At 33.9% G+C, this 20,978-nt stretch overlaps 1 protein-coding gene across 1 annotated transcript in view; it reads right to left on the reverse strand.

Moving 5' to 3' along the window:
- Window positions 1-7,986: 7,986 nt before the first annotated feature.
- LOC145692404 (uncharacterized) overlaps window positions 7,987-20,978 on the reverse strand; it is a 38,210-nt gene continuing 25,218 nt past the window's right edge. The window contains exons 7-12 of the mRNA XM_081767710.1: window positions 19,545-19,716; window positions 15,277-15,462; window positions 14,258-14,393; window positions 12,009-12,124; window positions 11,723-11,887; window positions 7,987-8,679 (exon numbers count right to left, since the gene is read on the reverse strand). Of these exons, the coding sequence (XP_081623836.1) occupies window positions 8,451-8,679; window positions 11,723-11,887; window positions 12,009-12,124; window positions 14,258-14,393; window positions 15,277-15,462; window positions 19,545-19,716 (1,004 nt within the window). The 3' untranslated portion in view covers window positions 7,987-8,450. The remainder of the gene's footprint in view (window positions 8,680-11,722; window positions 11,888-12,008; window positions 12,125-14,257; window positions 14,394-15,276; window positions 15,463-19,544; window positions 19,717-20,978) is intronic.

A 20,978-nucleotide genomic window follows, 5' to 3' on the forward strand; every position in this document is an offset into this window, starting at 1 on the left:
CTTTTCTGTAAAACATTATAACTTTTCCTACGCAAATATGTTATCTGTAAACATATCTATAACCTGGCACAATATGCATATCTTTTTTAAAAATGAATACAATTTCAGTCAAACTGAGTACTAGCCACAAACTTTGGCTCTGACGTTACTACCAACACTAATGTCTCACATTCATCTTAGTCATTTTCAAACTTCTGAACCTCGAGTCAATGCACTATGAGCCACAATGATCCTTTACTGATCAATGTCAAAGAGCTTCATCCATTCAAAAAAGCAATATATATTTATTGATCTCGTCATGCACGAAATATAATGCTGACAACGTTTTTATGCGTCAAACTTTACTATATACTAATGTACGTCATTTTATGGTACGGATAACATGTACAAAATATATTGGTAAAAGGCGGAAACATTCTATTGAATCAAGTGGTGACACACGTCAATCAAGTAAGGAATAAATAAATAAAATAGCTCCTCTTGGTACGCAACAGACACCAATAAATCTCGTTCAAAGATTAAACGAATACATTGTCCATGAATACTGCAGCAATCAAAAGCAAGAAACTGTTTCACTTACATCCAAAATTAAAAGAAATAATTGTGAAGCTTCGTAATGTAGAATCATCTATAATACTAACAGCGAGATAGCGAGTAAAAGTGTCTGTATTTATTATAGGCCCACCAAAGCCTTAGAGCAGTAGTTCCCATCATTGTGCCGCAAAATTTTCGAGGCAATGTGATAGTAAAGGTGAAATATAAATAAAAATTATATAAATTTGAAAATAAAATATTTTGAAGGTCAAAAAAATATTCTTTGCACCGATGTTCAAGAATGGACGCTAGTAATCAATGAAAAAGTCGAAGTTGTGCTGTCAACTCAATGTTAGTATGTCATACGTACAATTAAGAAAAGAGGCTGTGCCGTGTCCAAAAACAGGTCGAGAAACATTGCTTTAGAGCAATGTAATACAATAACATCATTCTAATTAAAACTCCAATGTACTAATAACAATTGTTAATTTGCTTCTTTTTCGTTCATGAAATAACACTTTTCTTTAACCTTAAAAAATCCTGACCAAATTTAAAGAATGAAGCTCCCTAACACTTGATGCTTAATTCACTGGCATGTATGTTATCACTGAATTACTTTACCTCTTATTAGTGAAAATAGGATGGAATCACAGATGGCATCGGATACGTCTAAAAAGTAAACGAATGTCACATCAACAGAATACCAATGAAATGAGATTAATTTCTGATAAATAGTGTTTATTTCAATCGAATCACCTAGCTAATATAAGTACTGCACTAATAAAAAAAAATAAAAAAAAAAAAAACGATTCCTTTAGATACAAGAACGAAATATATGTGAAAATTCATTTACTAGTAGCAGACGCCCGTAAGTTTCTGCAAGGACGATCTTTAACGGACCCGTCATTTCGATCTCGTAAGTAATACCCATAATAGTAAAAAATAACCTTATATTAAAAATTAGCATTCTACTATCTTTGTTGCTTAATAGGGAAAATATATATGAACTTACCACTTTGTAAATTCAATATGTATCGCAGATTTGCCTGATACAATAGAAAAATAGCGAGAAACAGATACACAAGGCCTCCCAATCACAAGGAGAGAACGCTGCGATTCGCAAATTTCAATTACTTAATTAATGTGTGCACTAGAGGATAATGTGATTCAGATGTTTAAGATAGATGGAGCATGGGCTCAAATAGAAAATTCGCCAAAGTTGTATAGAGTTCTAGTTGAAAAACCTATGAAAAAAAAAAAAAAAAAAAAGACCTTTGGATAAAAGAAGAAAGTGGAGGCAGGATTTTAGGAAGACCCTTATAACATGGAATCAGAGTTAATAAATATACTAAAGCTATAAAATTAAAAATATCTCCAACTGAACAATATATTTTCACGACACATTATTGTTCAGATACATTAAGACAAACCTTTCCAATCTAATGCTACTTTTGTTATCTGACAAAAGTATGAAATGTAAGTATTAACTCCTCGGAGATCCAGAGTATTTGGTACGTGTACTTTGTGTACGAAATCCCAGATTCGATTTCTGGTGAGATATACGTGATTCAGATTCTACGTTAAAGTAAAGCCGCATCCTGTATAACTTTATAGTGCTGAGAAGAAACTTGTATTTTTTCTTCCTTGATGATTTTACATGGCATTAATAAGAAAGTTACGATTTGGTAGAGTTGAAGTGAATATTTAATGTGAAAAGAAGATAAAACTAATAAGTTCTGTCGTTTGATCAATAATATTTTTGCACTGAATATTGATCTACCGGAAATGAATTCTTACAACTTTTGCTTTAACACATGGATTCGTAATAAGTTCAATAATTAGAAATTATTAAATTAGGAAATATGTATAGAAACTAGGATAAATGTCTAGGAAATAACAATGAACATAATTTCATATTATCACTATGATACTTAAATTATATATAATAATTACTGTTCTTTCATCACTCTCTGTGATTTTAATAATTTTCAGTGGTCTATCTAGAAACTTGTGAAGAACAAAGAAGTTGTGCGTGATTGCCAGGATTGTCGGTATCTATTTGAGACGTGCTTTTGTATAAGATATAAAACATTTAATGCTACTTTTTACTGCATTAACAGGGCTAACTACTATTAGGTTCCAATACTAAATACGAAAAGTGTTAAATAAAGCTTTTACTTAATTTGTTTTTACTTAGCGAACTATACAGTATCACAAGTCAACACAGTTAAACATTAACCAGCCATTTGTTTCATTTATATTCAATGTATTGTAAGGAAATTAAGTATCCATCAATGATACAACTCCTCCTGATTAATGTTGAAATACAACCTTATTTGTACGATTCAACACAATATTGTACAATTTCACACTATCATGTACTTAAAGTTATTATAATATACAAGAAGTTAATTATATCCAGAACATGTAAAATCTACGAACATTCTTATAAATAAAAATAATGTGTGTTTGCACTGATTCGGACCATACACAAAATGCTACAATCTTGACCAAAAATCTAATTTTCAGTGCACCATAATGCAGATAGCAAAAAAATCATATGAGTATTAAGTTAAAGAATGTAACTGACGCATGCTGGTGAATAATTAAATTGGCCTATACAGCAATGTGTAACCTAAGTTCCAACAGTTTCAACTGCAAATTTCGTCTAATTCAATATGATGCAAGTCAGTTTAATTATATGAATATACGTGGGTTGCTATATATATTTCTGGCCTAGGCAACACTAAGTGTTGCCAGGTGCAATCTGACATTTCCATTGGAAAGTTTGACATTTTGTAGCATAAATGTACTCAGAACTTTTTGACTTACGACAATTTTTTTTTCTTTTACAGGTACTTGAAGAAATCAACTTGGCAAAAAAATGGAATTAACTCGTGAACATTTTCGTGCGATCATTTTTCACAACTTTCGACGTGGATTATCACGACAAGAGTGCATCGATGAACTTAAATCTTTGTATGGCGACGAAGCACCATCCTATAGCACTGTGAAAAACTGGTACAACGAATTCAATCGTGGCCGACGCTCGCTCAAAGACGAATTCCGTGAAGGTCGTCCAAAAACAGCCGTTGTGCCAGAAAACATCGATGCCGTACGTGAACTGATAATGCAAGACCGTCATGTGACTTACCGTGAGATAGAGGCATGCCTAGGCATTTCTTCCACCAGCATACATTCGATATTGCATGAACACCTGGCCGTAAAAAAGGTTTGTTCTCGTTGGATCCCGCACAATTTGACAATCGCTCAAAAGAAAGCTCGTGTGGATTGGTGTAAAGAAATGCTGAAAAAATACGATCGCGGTGCTTCAAAAGACGTTTATAAGATCGTCACAGGTGACGAATCATGGATCTATGCGTATGAGCCCGAAACAAAACAGCAATCGACCGTGTGGGTCTTCCAAGACGAGCCAAATCCAACGAAAGTTGTTCGTGGAAGAAGCACTTCGAAGCAAATGGTCGCCTGTTTCTTCGGCATAACTGGTCATGTGGCGACTGTTCCGCTTGAGCAACGTAGGACGGTCAATTCTGAGTGGTACACCACCATTTGTTTGCCTGAAGTCTTCGGAGAAATTCGAAAAATGAACAAGAGAAGACGAATCATTGTGCACCATGACAATGCGAGCTCTCACACATCGGCTCAAACCAGCGCATTTTTGACCGGCCAAAACGTCGAAGTGATGGGTCATCCGCCGTACAGCCCTGACTTGGCACCCAATGACTTCTTTTTATTCCCACACATCAAGAAAAAAATGCGTGGTCAACGATTTTCGTCGCCAGAAAATGCTGTTGAAGCATTCAAAAACCATGTTTTGGAGGTGTCTCAATCGGAGTGGAAAAAGTGCTTCGAAAATTGGTTTGAGCGCATGCAAAAGTGTATAAATCTTGATGGAGAATATTTTGAAAAACAATAAAACCATTTTCGTTGATAAATATTCGTATTTTCATTATTAGGCCAGAAATATATATAGCAGCCCTCGTACTGCACCTGTTTAACACTTTAGTATTTAATAACTGAACCTGTCTGCTTCAAGAAATATTTTAACGCATAAACTTCCTTTCGCTTATTACTTTAAGCTTTCGTCTTGAGGTTATTACTTCGTTTATCACCTGATCAAATAATTGGAAAATCTGTAACTTCATGAGTGTAAATTCCGGAAAACCCAGGAGTATCATTTTCGACTCTGGCTAAACAATATAATCAATCCCCAGTTTTACTAATTTTCACCATAATGCACAACTTTACACATTACAATATTTTTCACTTAATTTGCAAGTTAATTCTTTCTTATACTTCTGTATAGGAAAAAAAAATATCTAATGTAATTTTTAAGTATGCATTTAAAGATATTAATTAATTCTTCTTTCATCGGCTACAACAGTCAACCTTATAGCTGTACTGATACTAAATAGATCAACATCCTTAAATATTATTCTTTTTTTTTCTTTTTTTTTTTTTCGATAATGCGAATTGAATTACGCTCACAGAGAGTAACACAGCACTGGTTTTGCTTCCTTAGTATGTTGTTTCTCTGTCCATTGAGCATCACTGACTTGGCAAAAATATACTTAATAGATTTCAATTACGGAAACAGCTATTTATCAGAAATTAATCTCTTTTTCAAAAACTTTTTTTTTTTCTACATAAAGAGACATGGTACTACTGTTACCTTCTACAATCAAGAGGCAGAGTCAAAATTCTCTACCCGAAATATGTTTTACTAGCACATAAAAATAATATATATATATATATCTGCATCTGCACTATCTTTAAAACTAGTTTAAAGATCTACTTTTTTTCTTTTCAGTTATATATATTTGTATATATATATATGTACACAATGTCACAACCTTGTAAACCTGTACTCATACACTATTTAACATAGGAAGAACGTTTACACTAAAATACAAGTTTTTTTTCTTTTCTTTTTTTTTTTTTTAAAGTAATATTTCTACAGGTTAATTACGTACAATGAGCCATTATTATATGGAAGTCCAAATCGTTAATATTATTATACAAGAAAACACTAATAATAACTTATCTGCAAAGTTATCTGACACATATATATCTAGTTCTATATATATATAATACACAGAATATAATTGTTTCCATTACATATCTCAACAGACTTCTTTGACATCTAGAGATTGAATGGACTTCATTTTCCCTGCCAACTACACAATAATCCTTAGAGCTTTGTTTGGATTTGTTCGATACAATCGCGGATATGAACATAGGAATCTGTGCTCAACTATTCAGAAATTCTACTGTGCTTACACAAGTGTTATTATGTATCTAATCAAAGAATAACGAGTTATTACCAACTGCGTATCGTAGTGGTTTACTAGAGCCTTACGAAACAGAAACAATGTAAATGAATATAAGAAAAATAAAGAAATTCAGACAATTTCAGTGTTACTCAATGTTGATAGAGTGCACTTACGCAAGTATCAGATCATTTACCGAATACTGTCATTAACTGCGTAAATTATTTGATTTTATCCATATCATATTCATGTACTGTCCTAATATACATTTAAATTTAAAAAGCGTTCATTTCAACGCGAGTGCATTTTTGTAGAAATACTTGCACGGATTTTTGCAAACTGATCAAAAATGGTATACCAAATATATTCAGCAATAACTTTTAGAAGAGAAGTGTTAAAAATATTCTATTATCTTAAATTTCTTCACAAATATGCAGGAAGTCTACCATAAATATGCTTCTGAGCTCGCTGATCACATTTATTATTTGGCAAAAATGACAAATCAGTTACTCAATTTTGTACTTCATTATGACCAGGGCAGTACTTACTATGCAGTGGCAGTGCTATGCGAGAAAATAACATGAAAAGTATTTCTCTTATTATTTTTAAAGTTATCATTGCATTATTAATTGCAAACATTATTTATCAAAATCAGTTTCTTTTTCCCATGCCTTGTGACGAAAATAATAATAATAATAATAGTAACAATGCTTTCGTACACAGACGATAATTTTGAATTTGCATGATTAAAAAGAAACCATTTTTTTTCTCTTTTGTAATAAAGAAGGGTGTTTCGATAAACATCAGCTTTTATAGCAACACAAATGAAAGCAATTTCCAAACTCAACTAATGTACTTTCAAAGAGAATGAACGAAATTTCTCTTTTGGAGGGAGACGTTCAAATTGCATTCTTTATTGTTGAAATCCTTCGTTTAACTGTAGGTTCGTATTAGATAACTCGGATACTACAAATGCTGTGAAATGAAAATATATTAATAAATTGACCGATTGTGTTTTCTGGTTTGAATTACATCACTTCCTGTTGAAACAGAGAACTTATGAAAGTTGATTTATCTGTTCGAGAGTTATAGAGACGCGAAAATTTGTTGGAAGGGAATACTTCTTTGAATGTAACTGTACACATGTACACTAAACTCTTGCAGTAAATGAAGATGTGCTGGCGATCTCTGTAAATTACATGGTTTTCCTAACTTTTTTTCTTTCTTTTGAACTTTCAACAATATGTAGTTACCACAATCTAATTATTGTACTGTAAAGGAAAGAAAAAAATAGAATTAAAAATCAAGTTGGCCACTGCCTTCCTTTGGAGAGCTTTCTTATATTATCCATACATGGAATTAAACCAAATGAAGGCGAATCTTGATCAGAAAAATGTTATGGTTAGACTGGCAGAAATTTCCAGTCCGAGTGGATTTCCTACTGTTCACTTACCAGTGACACTAGTTTTTGAGGTTTAATTGCGACCAAAAAGCCTTCTCTAGGCAATTATAGTCCCGTACCTATTGGTAAAGAAAAATCGGTAAATAAATAAAAGTGAATTTTCTTTGGCTCTGTGAGATCTGTACTTTAAGACAAAACAATACTGATTTTAACATAATGTCTTAAAAAGAAAATGGATGGTCATTTTTTTAAAATCTGACTGCACATACGCAATTGATTCGCACAATCAAATCAGTACAAACGAAAAAGTTTCGCTTCAACAATTACCTGCAAAAATAACTTCCTCGTGTTTACGTGGTTAGTGTACGCGTCTCGGTGCAGAAGACTTGCGTTCGATTGCGGTAGGAGCACATGTAGTTCACCCCGCATTAACCTGTTGGTCTACGTCTCATATAGCCTCGTGCTGAAAGAGGATGCTAAACTCCAAACCAACCAATCATCAGGAACGAAAGTGCATTTCTTTCTCCTGTATTATTTTTCCAACTTCAGAACAGACTGACTCAACTTCAGTCAATTCGTTCCAAAGTTACTAATATATATATGAGGAAGGTACACACTTTGATGGTAACTGTACTTCTGTACTTTACACTACAACAGTACTTAAATATACTATGTATAAAGAGGCTTGTCGGAACGTCAAAAGTTATTTCTAACTATCGCATGTATACAAATATTTTCCAATTCTTGGTCGTTAAAAAAAAAAAAAAAAAAAAAAAAAAAATGAATTTATGAAACCACGCGAGAACACAATTACTGGAACTGAAACAAAGAAAAAAAATGGAACAAAAAAAGGTCTCTCTTAAACATTAAAGCATTAAAAAGAAAGTCAGGTACATTTCAATTAAACAAATAAAAAATAAACCGAATGCGTTCATAAGAAACATTCGTCCTGCTTTAATACATTATTAAGTTATATCAAATAAATTAATTATATATTTTTTTTTCAGATATACATGACTATATGATCCACACATTATTCCTATATACCTAGAAATATTTAAAATAGACTCTTCAATACTTCTTTTATATCATTAATATTAATGGACTCGAGAAGAAAATGTAAACTATGAATACTTAAGAGATATCATGCAACATGGTAAACACGTTTAGTTACTTATGACTAGATTTTGTTAATGGTAACTACTAAATTACAAAGTGTCACATCACAATTTCGAATCTCTATCTGAATCGCTTCTGGCAAGTTCTTGATTGGCAGGCTGATTATCTGTGGAGGTTTTCGTGGTCACGTCCATATCCTGTCTTGTAGCATACTTCAATTCGAGAACTTTAGCGAGAAGGCTGGAATTGGCATCTTCCAACACAGCAACCTTCTTTAGTAAAACGGTCATCTCCCGCTCTTTGTCCTTCATCACAGCTTCGAAATTCATCACACTGATAGATAAATGAAAACATACAATTCATTAAGATGGTTGATGCGCTTAACTTAAAATATACACTGTGATCATCAAACGACCTCTTACACAGTAATGAAACCAGATACGCCATTTACAAATAGGTCCTTTAGTAAGTCAAAAAACAGCTAAATGAAAAGAAATCTCTAAGTTTTACGTTCAACGGTTATGCCGGTTAGGGTAAAGGAGACGGTGGTGATGAGAAATAAAGGAAATGGTGGAATGAAGAAAGTGGGAGGAAACGGAAAAAAACACGAGAAAATCCACGCACACAGTGTTTGTCTACCACAAAGTTCACTTGACGCAAGCTGGGATCGAACCAAAGACTCCATGTACCAGAGGTGAACACTCTACCACTTAACCACCGCGGCCCCGCAACAGCCAAATGAAGAGAACCAAAATTCGTGCCCTATATTTTAGAGGTATCATACATATATCGAAGTTTACCATTCATCGTGGGGGCTAACAATTTTTTAATCTGTTTTACAATTAAACAAAAGACCAAGAGAATGAGATACTTAATACTTTGTGAAGTTTTCTTGGAGATGAATATGAATCAACTGAAATAATTTTTAATGTTTCACCAGTGTTTTACTTGCTTTCCCACCCATTCTGCTGACACTTTGAAAACGATTTTACTTTTTTCTACCTGTCACCAAAATTGATGTAAAATCAAATAAATCACTGACGGAACTCTGAAAACCATCTGAATTAATGAAATAGTGTTAGTAATGTTTTAAAACTTTAGAAATGAAGGCAATATACTCATAATATTTCCTCCAAAACTACTAGGAAAAAGAACTCACGTCCAGTGGATACACCTAGTAATGCCAGACATAATACAAGAGGAGTTTATTTCTGGATGATCCGATTATGATCCTTATTTTTCAAAATCTACTATAATTTATAATATTTGGTGTGTTTTTTTGCCACCTACAAGCAAGAGCTTACATTTTTATATTAGATCAATTGCTTGATGATCGTATACACTGCTGCGTACATCACAAGTTCTATAAAACAGAGAGATTACGAAGCGAGTGTTAGATGACAGGCACTTGCAAAAGAAATTAAATAGACTGAACTTACAGGCACTTCAGATTTCTAAAATCTACGATTTTTTATTTATTTATTTTTTTTTTAACAAAAAAGACAGGCAGCATTCAAGTGTGGACTCCAATGCGTCTTGAGCAGTTCTCTGAGCGTCTGGCAAACCTTCCCCAGGAAAGAATAACAGCAACGTGGATCCCGATATACTAATTTCTGCTACAAATTTAGCAAAACCTTGGGTTTTTACGAAAGGAAAATCGTAGCTGTAACAGTTCAAGATTATCCGTTAAAAAGGCGAAATCCTTTTGTTTTCAATACTTCATTTTCCTTTTATTTTCTTGATCGAAATTTTAAAGGACAAAAGTGTTCACCGGAAAGAAACAAAATTATTCTGCAATTTACACAGGAACCAACATGCTAGTATTGATATTGGAGAGAAAAGTCACAAGTACAGGATTCTCACTTATTTGTCAAGCAAGAATTTCCTGACCTTTTTTTTTTGGGGGGGGGGATATATAGGCCACGACTTACAAATTAATTATTATTTATTTATTTATTTATTTATTTAGTTCCCAACCAGGAGGTTCCTCATCTATTATACATGTACATGTACACAAGGTGTGTGTGTTTTTGCAGAACAAATTAATTTATTTATTTATTTTATAAAATATTCCCTGCCAAATACGGCAAAAAGAGAAATGGGTTCTGATAAGTAAAAATTTGTATTTTACTTCGTTGACTTTTCCAGTATTTTTTACGAGTAAGCTAAATTCCGTCCAGGACGGTGAGAACCCGGCAAGAGGTAGAAACTGGAAGAAACCTACGACCAAATTGTTGCGTCTCATTTCTGTTCCTAACATGTACAGGGTGATTCTTTATAGGGTTTACAACTTCAATCAGTTATAATTCTTTATTGGAACCACATACAGACTTGGTTTATATGCCATTATACTGCAAAACACTTCAAGTTTGACGTTTAAACACATGCGGCGCCACCGGTCAGTCGTTGAAAATGGAGACTTTCACTGGTGCGGAAAGATTAATAATGAGTCATTCTTGAACAATGTGGTATTCAGTGACGACTCAACTTTTCACCTTTCCAGCCGAGTCAACACACACAACTGTCGTATTTGGGGCACGAAAAATCCACATGGAGCTGGTTAGTGACAGGCCCAAAGTGAATGTATTTTGCGCTCTTTCCAGAGCAAAGGTGTATGGACCATTCTTCTTTGCTGAGAGCACCATCACCGGCATCGCCTATCTTGATATGCTCCAGAACTTCCTTGTTCCACAGTTAGATGAAGATGACCACGATGGCCGGTAATGGTGGCAACAAGATGGAGCCCCGCCGTACTATCTGATAGATGTAAGGCAATTTCTTGAGCAGTGTTTCCCAGATAAGTGGATAGGTCGTGGTGGGGCCATTGCCTGGCCGCCACGATCTCCAGATTACACGCCACTTTATTTCTTTCTGTGGAGGTTTGTGAAAGATAAGGTGTACACCTCTCCCCTACCTGATAATGTTATCGAACTGAAACATCGCATCACAACAGCCATCGCGGGCGTTACCCCCGAAATGCTGGCTACTGTTTGGCACGAAATCGACTTTCGCTGGGATGTGTTCAGGATGACCGCAGGTGCACACATTGAGCCATAATGGATTTGTCACAAAAAACTTGAAGTGTTTTGGAAAATAATGACACATAAACTAAGTCTGTATGTGGTTCCAATAAGGAAGTATAACTGACTGAAGTTGTAAACCCTATAAAAAATCACTCTGTATTTATACTTGATGAACGTAATGGATTAAAAATACATGGAAAGAAAAATGGTGAATTTGATTTCCTGGCAACAGTGGCAGAAGCTGAAATAAATCATTAAAATGTTATGCTAAAACTTAGTGTCACTAATTTAGGATCGTAAATTCCATCAATGGCATAGAGATCAGTATGTTCTCTGATCTTTATTCTGCTTACCTCGCCATTAATTTTCTCTTCTCCTCCTGCAGCCTTCGGTAGTCTGTCTCTACTCGCTTGCGAAAGCTTTCCTCACTCTTGAGCATCTTCTTCTGCAGAGCCAACTTCGACTGCAAATTCTCTACTTCGCACTGGAGAGAACTCAGTTCAACATCAAGTCGGTTCCTGCACAAATAAGTATTTACACGCACTTAGAATTTAAAGACAAAACTGAAAAATCTGTTTAATAAAAGTCACTAAATTATTTGTTTCCACTTATTATGATAACATGAAATTTTCTACATACCTGAGATCATCAACTTGAGATTTCCTCTTATTTTTGTACTGCATATGCTTCAAAGCTAACGAATTATACTTTTCGTTCATTGTGTTGAGCTGTCCTTTCAAGTTCTCTGCTTCTGCCTGCAATATAAGAAGAAGCATTTCTGTTATTATTAATGCAATATATGGATCAACGAAGTGAATAAGATAATATGTTAACTATTTCTATTAGACATGGTATTATAACCCAGAATACAACTGACATATACAATGGGCACAAAAAATTGTTCTGTTTCTTTTCACTTTTCCAACCAATTACACAAGTGAACGAAGATTTTGTACTATAAATAAAATGAGCTGTTTTGTACGTCCTTTTGTACACTGACTCTGATTCTACAATCTGAGTTTCTCAATAACAACTGATTTTGTTGTCTAAATTCGTGTGCTTACATACGATACTGACTTTTTTTTCAGATCTATATTGGCGTTTTAAAAAGTATTTCAAATACATATGAGAAGGAGGCACGCTTATTGCTTCTTAAATGTGATAACAACATGTAATTATAAGAAATTAACACTCCAAAAAGATAATCTTGTTGTTTACAAAGAAATATTTAGTAATCTGCAATAACAGTCAGAGTGTAACGGAGCTACTTGACCACAAACATGAGGACACCTAATACCATGTTGATCCTCATATAAGCCGCACTCTAAAATTTGAAGGAGCGGAAAAAAAGAAAAAAATATGGTACCCGAATATAAGCTGGGGGAAGAAATGAATGTACCAGTAATCATTTACCGGCAAATTTCGGAAAATATAATTAGGTAAGTACATATTTTATCGTAAATACAGTGTAATTTTTGAAAAATTTAGTTTAACAATAATCTGTACTATCTACTTTAAGAGCAGCTTTCTGTTAACTGCCGGCATAGTATATTTGGATAACGAAATTTGCCTATTCCCCCGTCACTATCGTCACTACTACTATTCACTTCCTGTACTTACTCCATTACTCTCACTGCTTTCTTCTCCATCATTCCATAATCTTAATGGAAAATCAACGAGCACGTTACCAAGAATGCCGACAGTTTTGACAATGTTATTGTTCGACGATATTTCCGTATCTACAATACAGCCAGTTTCTACAATATTACTATAAAATTTTCATTAGTTTAAATTGAGAAATCATATAACGAAGTTCTATAATTTTTGTAAGGCAGCGAATATAAGACGTATCTTAATTTTTTACAACTAAAATTTGAATAAGATGTGCGGCTGATGTTCGGGCCAATACGGTATATGCCAAACACAACAATGACCTAACTTTGGGCTTTACAAAACATCCAACAGAAACAAAGCACAACACCATTAAAATGCGAAAAATAACACTGAAATTAAAACAAGATCTATTCGTCTATGCAGCTATTCGAATATGAAGTCGGACCGAAATATTGTAATTCAACACAACACCTAGAAAAATTAAAAACATACTGAGAACAAAGATTAAAAAAAAAAAAAAAGTCTTAATTTTTTAACCAATAATAATTATAATAGACGAGCGTCTTCTATAGTGCAGCATTTCTACACCAGAATACTGCGGGTTTAGAAAAAATGCATGACCTCAAGCATAATATTATTACTTTTTCTTGACTTTCACGAATGATCCTCAATTCTGTAACTTTCTTGTGACTTTCATAACCAACAGATACTCTGAAATTTGTCCTTCTGGCTTTGGCTAGTATCTACCAAATATGGCAAAAGCTACATAAAGGAATAACATGCTCAGTTGAGCTTTGGTTTTTACTAAATCCGAAACGCAACATGAGGAAGTTCACTGTCACCTCGTTCAGAAACAAACAAACAAACAAACAAACAAACAAAATCACATTTATAGAGTACGTTCTAGATCATATTACTAACGAGAAAGACGTATTTTGGTCTTACTTACAATATCATTCATTTTTCATCTTAACCCTTTTACGTTTTAAACCTATTTATAGTCATCATTTCTGATGTCAAAAAAGCATATGAGTGGAAACTAGTAGTACAACGAGGAGAAGAATGTCACATATTAGAAAATACACCAAAATTATACGGACACCGTAAATTAAAAAAAAAAAAAATAAAATAAAATAAAAAAAAATAAAATAAATAAATAAATAAAAATAAAAATAAAATAAAGACTTACATACATTAATTCCAAAAATGATAATTTAACAGTCATACCAAAGCAGCACATTGGCCGTAGTTAGTAATATGATATGCACATTTACCTGAAGTTTCTTTATTTCTTCCAATCTTAAAAGTTCACTCCGCGATGCAGCTATCTGGGAGTCCAAAAAACTGGCTAATTTCTTCGGAGAAGCACAACTTGAATCGCTCAACAGACTAGGTAAGGCAGAATCTGCACTGTAAGTTAATAATAATTTGTATGAAATGAAGCAAGACACACTATTTTTATAATGGGTCTTGTTAAATCACCACATGGAAGTTTCACATATAAACTACGATTCAGAACTATTTAGTTATATAGGTCTAACAACACTTTCATATAAAATGAATCACTTAGCTTGCAAATTGAAACGCTTGTTACTGAGCCTCGAATCGGTAAACATGTGTTAAGCATCATGAAAATTCCATGTAACATTATCCTTTGCTATCTAATGAAAAACGAGCCAACTCTACGTTAAATATTTGCATATCGCGTCTGACGGAAATTAGAATTACAATACTAATTTGAAGCATTACTAACTCTTCACGCTTCACACTGCAATAAAGCAAACTAGACTTTTCACTCTGCTAACAAATCCTTATTCCTGGGATTCCAACGGAATGAAAGTTTAATCTATAATCACTATTTATATCTGTAAATTATTAGAAGTTAATAGGCATAATACACCAAACTGAGTCTTGACGGAGATAGTATATTAAAAAGCCCAGTTCCTTCCATCTTAAGAAATGCAATATTTAGTTAAGCCACTTAGGCTAAAGGGGACGGATAATTAATGGAAGTGAATGAATACGGCAGAACTGATAGAATGAGAATGCACGAGGAAACGGAAGAATCCCGAGAAAACTCACAGATACAATGTTCACCACAAAGTAACATGCCTGGGAAGCGAACCAGGGTCCTCTAGCAGCAGAGGTGAGCGCTCTAAAACTGAGCCATCGTGTCCTCTTCCATCTTACGAAGCTTAACGAATACTGTATTCAGCTCCTATTAGTGCAAATTTTAAATTAATTCTAAGCAATAGTATTTACACAAAAAGGATACGACTCAATATTGACTTACCAAGGAGATTTGGAATCCCTTTCCCGACAGCCTGGAGATAAAAGACATTCTGCACCCAAATGATATCCATCCGTTTGAGTACACATTTCTTTCATCTCTTGACTGTACTCCCTGTCTTGTGATGGACTTTTTGAACTGCTACGGGTGGAGGACATAAATGCTTGCTGAAACGCTCGCAGAGGCTCTCTGAAATAAATAAAGCATACACTAAGAAGGTTACTGTTAGGCAATCAAGCTTGTTACTACGACTTATACTTGAATCTAGGCATTTTAACCTAGGTATTCAGTTTCTTTCTGATGTTGGAAAGGACAGTACTTTTAGATGAGTGCTTACATCGATTTTTTAGCATTTGCAACTGATATTGTCATAACGAAATTAAAAAAAAAAAAATCAACTTCCTTATATACTTTTGTGTTTTGACTTAAAACAAATGCTCACATCAAAATTTCTTAAGTTTGCCATTGATATTCTCATAATAAAATATTTCTCTTTCAACTCCTTATACACTTTGACCCGATATAATGAAAGTAGACTTAAAATCTAAATTTCGTCAACATTAACTGACCTTAAGCAAATTCGTAATGTTTAATATATACGAAAATAATGTTTTGTTGAGAAAGTGATTTTTTTTTTAAATTTAATTTTATTTTATTTAACATCCCACGATTATGGAACAGAGGACAAGAGAGACGATAAAGGAGATAATGAACGAAAATGGTGAAGTGAAGACGTAGAGGAAACACGAATGCTCTGAGGAAACCAACGCACATGGTGTTTGTTCTCCACATTTGGTGAGAGCGGGGATTAAACCAGGGACTCCACGAATCATAGGGTGAGCGCTTTACCACTGAGCTACCGCGGTCACAAGAAAAATCATGATGTATGAACTAGATATGGGGTGCAAGAGCGCAGTGTCACAGTCGCCATACATTTTCCAATACTTTTACAGTTGGACACTATGTAATAACTATATTGGTTTCACTAGCTGTAATTTCTGGTGCTATTTATCGGAAATCACTACTTTGAAATGCAAGATTACAGACCATGAAATTTTTGAACACCTGTTCAGCACACAGCTTCTCTGAAACAGTACTGCCAATTAACACGATAAGCAAACAAAAACTATAGTTGCGTGATAGGTCTATTTCAACTCTACGTTTTTCTACAAGAATTAATGTGCCTATGATGACCTGTTGTCTCAACGTAACTTCATCAAACGGGCAGTGATAGAGTCGTCGACATATTAAAAATATTTTCATGTTACTATCTGAAATATGATGTTGTTGCTGACCAACAACCACTGTAACGATGTTTACTTATTTAACTGTGAAAGAATACAATAATAATAAATTTCAAACGAATCTAATAGACAGTTATTAGATTCGTTTGAAATTAATTATTAGTATATTCTTTCACTACTGTACCAAGGATTTATAGACAGTTATTCTTATGAAAGTTTGAGTTTGAAAGCGCACCAAATAAAAATATGTAAATAATACAATGGATACATAAAAATCACTAAAAGTCAAAATTTTTGAATACCTGATCCTATTCACGTTATATTAAATTTATGTAGCAAACTCTTGTCTATCTACAAAAAATAAGTTGTCACACGAAACACAATATTTTGTAGTTATAAGAAAAGGAGTTATACGAAAATAACTTGTGAGTACGATCTACGATCTCCAAGGAAGAGTATTAATGTTCGAATCAACATTGTGGTGCTTCATAGAGTTCTACTCAATTTTAAGGGTCCACTATACGTTTATTTAAGTTTATTTGTTTGTCCGCAGTAGATTGATTAACATGTATTTCCAATAAACACGATTTTGAGGTCGCAGGATATAATTAGTAGTTAAGGACACATTGTAATAGTATCCTTTATAGTTTCGATGTTGCGCAAAGTACAATATACCGTAAAATCAATGTTCATATATATTTGAGTGTGGATTGGAGAGAAAATACTCTAATATGTCTGAAAGTTAGATACAGTAACAACGATAGAGAAAAACGAAGGATCAAACGTAAAAAGTTTACTTTCCGTTATTGGATTAACGTAGAGCTTTTATTAATACTGTTTTGAACACTAGTAAATGTGATGTTTTAGCAGTAACTTTGTGTTATGATCACTAAGACTATACTACTGCTGAAAGAGATATATTAGTAAGAAGGACAAGTGCAGTATTCTCGCAATGTTTGGGGTTTCAAAACAAACCTTGTGTACTGTATTTTCCAAACCTGGATAAACATTGAATTTTATAAGCATAACAAAAACTCATGTTTTTCGCGTTAACAAACAAACAAACAAAAACAAAAAATCCAAGTAGTCGACCTCGAAATTGATTCCATTCACAGAATGTTTACAAGTATCTTCTTTTAGTATCCATTTGTGGAAGGTGGATGTTTTAATATAATTTGCTCAAGTTTGTCTGCCTGGTATCAGGCGATGTGAGATTTGGACCCATCCGAGAAAGGACCCAAAAAAACCGGATTGATACCGTGCGGCCGTTCCTAGGTGTAGTACAAAGCTCTCCCGCTAGGTGGGTCTAGTAGATCAATTCCCAAATCAGTTGTCCAAGCGGTGTCTGCGTAGGAGGTTAACATTTGATAATAGTGTTGTTTTACTCAACTGTTCTCGTTTGCAGTCTGCGAAATCGTTATGGAAGATTTAAAGGAACAAAGAGTGGATTTGAAATTTTGCTTCCTACTTAAAAATTTGTCAATGGAAGCTTACCAAATGCTTCAACAGGGTTTCAAGAAGGGTGCTGACAAATACTGAAGATCATGCTCGTTCTCGGCGCCCTTTATCATCTCGAAACGACGAAAACATTGAAAAAATCCGCCAAAAAATCAACGAAGATCGTCGTTTCACGATCGAAATTTTAGAACAGACAAAGAGTTAGTTGGAGCTCGTGCCAGCGGATTTTGCCAGGATTTGCAAATGAGACAGTTGCCGCTAAGCTTGTACCTCGCTTCCTCACACAGGATCAAAAAAGAAAAAAAAAAAAAATGTCTGAATTTGAGCCAGGTCTTGAAAAATTAGACTGAAAGTGACCCAAACTTTTTAGCCAATAACATTATAGCTGATGAGAGTTAATGTTACGGACATGACTCCGAAACCAAGTAAGGGTCTAGCCAGTGGAAGACCCTCGATTAAAAAAGGCAAGACAAGTGAGGTCGAATGTTCAGACGATTTTTTGTTATTGTTGCTGTTCGTCGAATTGTGCACCAGGAATTTGTCTCCCCTGGTCAGACTGTTAACCAACAATTCTTTTGAAAGTTTTAAGATGTTTGCGGAGGGATGCGAAGAAGAAACGCCCGGAACTCTTGACGATCAGGTTACTGATTCCTTCATCATGACAACGCTCTCGCACACGGCCTTGTCTGTGAATTGCTATTTGGACTCTACTATCGTTCCCTCTGTATTCTCCAGCCCTCGCCATGGGAGTACTTTCTGTTCCAGAGAATGAATGAAATGAAATGTAAAGAAAAAAAAAGAAAAAAGTAAAAAGGAACACCAAAGTTGAAGAGTTCCCAAAGATGCTTCAAACAGCGTGAAAGAGTACTGGAGAAGTACATTGCATCTAATCAAGAGTACTTTAATGGGGACTGAAATAATTTTGTAAAAAACTTAATAAATTAATTTTGTCGAACAAAACTCCGGTTCCTCCTTGTAGAACAAAACTCTTCCCCCTCCCCCCCCCCCCTCGTAGTTTAATATGAAATTCGAATCGCATATGACGCATGAAGAGCCTTCTCATGTTTCGTGAGGAAGAACTGTCATTGATGCCTCGCAAGAATAAACGAGGTTCGAATGTGACAACCCATAAAACTAATGTCTCATACAGTCCTTTTTATTTTTTATTTATTTATTTATTTTATTAACATGTGTGTATTTTCATACATAATTAACAACGAAAAGTCAGTAGAATTCTGAAAATTCTCTGCGCACTCCAAGACAACTTAAAAATTTGTTCCATCTGTTAAGATAAATTCTTACACCTACGCATCCTGATTCGTATTTTAACAAATTTTTAGTTAAGTTACACTGGATCTCTTTCAACTTAAATACATACCCCACACTCGACTTTAATCTGAACCTTATAAACCTGTGAACCAAATCCTAACGCTCGGCTCAACTTGTCATAACGATTTAACTACAAACTTAATTCAACAACAAGGAACCAAAGGAAACATGAACAGTAAGCGCAATTCAAAGACGAACTTATAAGATAAACAGAATACAATTAAATCTAATAATAATTACCCGTGTGTTTTCCTCCCACTGCTTCGAGGTGAACTGGCTCGTTTCAAGCTGCTTCGTGGTGACTCTCCTCTCTGAAATGAGCTCCTTCTTGAACTAGATCTTGAAGAATCCGCTCGTTTAAATCCTGGCCAAAGGATATTTACACTTTGGACTGTTGGCTCACCGTTGCTTGCTAAAAAACGCACAACATATAGTTTCAATACCAAAACATGTTACATATTCTCACTTTTCTACAATTAAAGTATACAACACCATCAAGAATGGAAAACTCTTCTTTTATATACATATATCGATATAAACGATTATGAATAAGGGTCATCTTGACACAAGTTTAAAGTATGAAACTGAAATTTATGTTAAGATTTGAAAAGAGATGCTTCTTTATGTAAAAACATTTTCTTATTCCAATTTATTTGTCCAAGGTCAAGAAAAAGTAGCAATTATATGGAGGTGGTTTTATAAAACAATATCTGCGGTCAACCATTCAATATATTAGAACTTACTTGAACTAGAAACATGACATGCGTTATCAGGGATTTACTTATTCCTTATCTATAGTATACAATTTTTAGACATTGGTGCTTTGGATTTCCTTGAATTTTGAACATATTCATCTGGACCCACAAGCAGGAAAAATTTATAACTTTTCTTTCGTTTTTCTCATTCTTTTCTTTCAATAGTAACTCATACTAAATTTATGTTGTATATTCCAGTTTCTCCTTTTAGAAAACTGCCTGTGGCTCACCATTGTTACAGTCCTCACACACTATATACGTGTGTGAGTGGATTTGGTTTAGAGATTTGTACTTAGGATAATTTTCAAAAAGTTCGTTTTAATATGCACGTATTTAAAAAAGTCGCACATGTTGCAGTAAACTTTTATTACAAACAACGTGTGTGTAATACACAGTGTTTTTATTTATTAAATGAACACAAAAAAATTTGTGCCATTTATATATAAGGGTGACTTTTCAATCATATATATGAGAGATTCAAATGCTTATGAAAATATGTCTCTTGACAAATATGAGAAATGTGACTTTTTATATTGAACTGAGAATGTTATGTAATTTATGTATCGCCAGCTCGACTGATGTTTTGCTTCCATGCATAAGTACATGTTTAACGTGATTTGTGCATAGCATTTATACAATAAGCTTAGTTGCCTTTCTATCTATTGTTGAGAAAGCAGTGAATACAAATTTAAGTTAAATGTATTTTATTTTGAATCATTATCAGTGTAAAGCTGTAGAAGTTTTGACTGTGTGTACGTTTATATTTTCTGATGAGTGCAAGGGTCCCTATTTTATTTCTAAATCTGGAAAATTAAGAGCTGTAAATTTTAACTCTTAAAAACGGATTACGTTTAAATTCAAAATGTATTAACATACTGAAATATTACAAAACAAATCTGCCAACTTCCATTTGAAATAC

The sequence above is a fragment of the Thermobia domestica genome, chromosome 1 (assembly GCF_964235325.1).
Source record: "Thermobia domestica chromosome 1, izTheDome1.hap1.1, whole genome shotgun sequence".
Lineage (NCBI taxonomy): Eukaryota > Metazoa > Arthropoda > Insecta > Zygentoma > Lepismatidae > Thermobia > Thermobia domestica.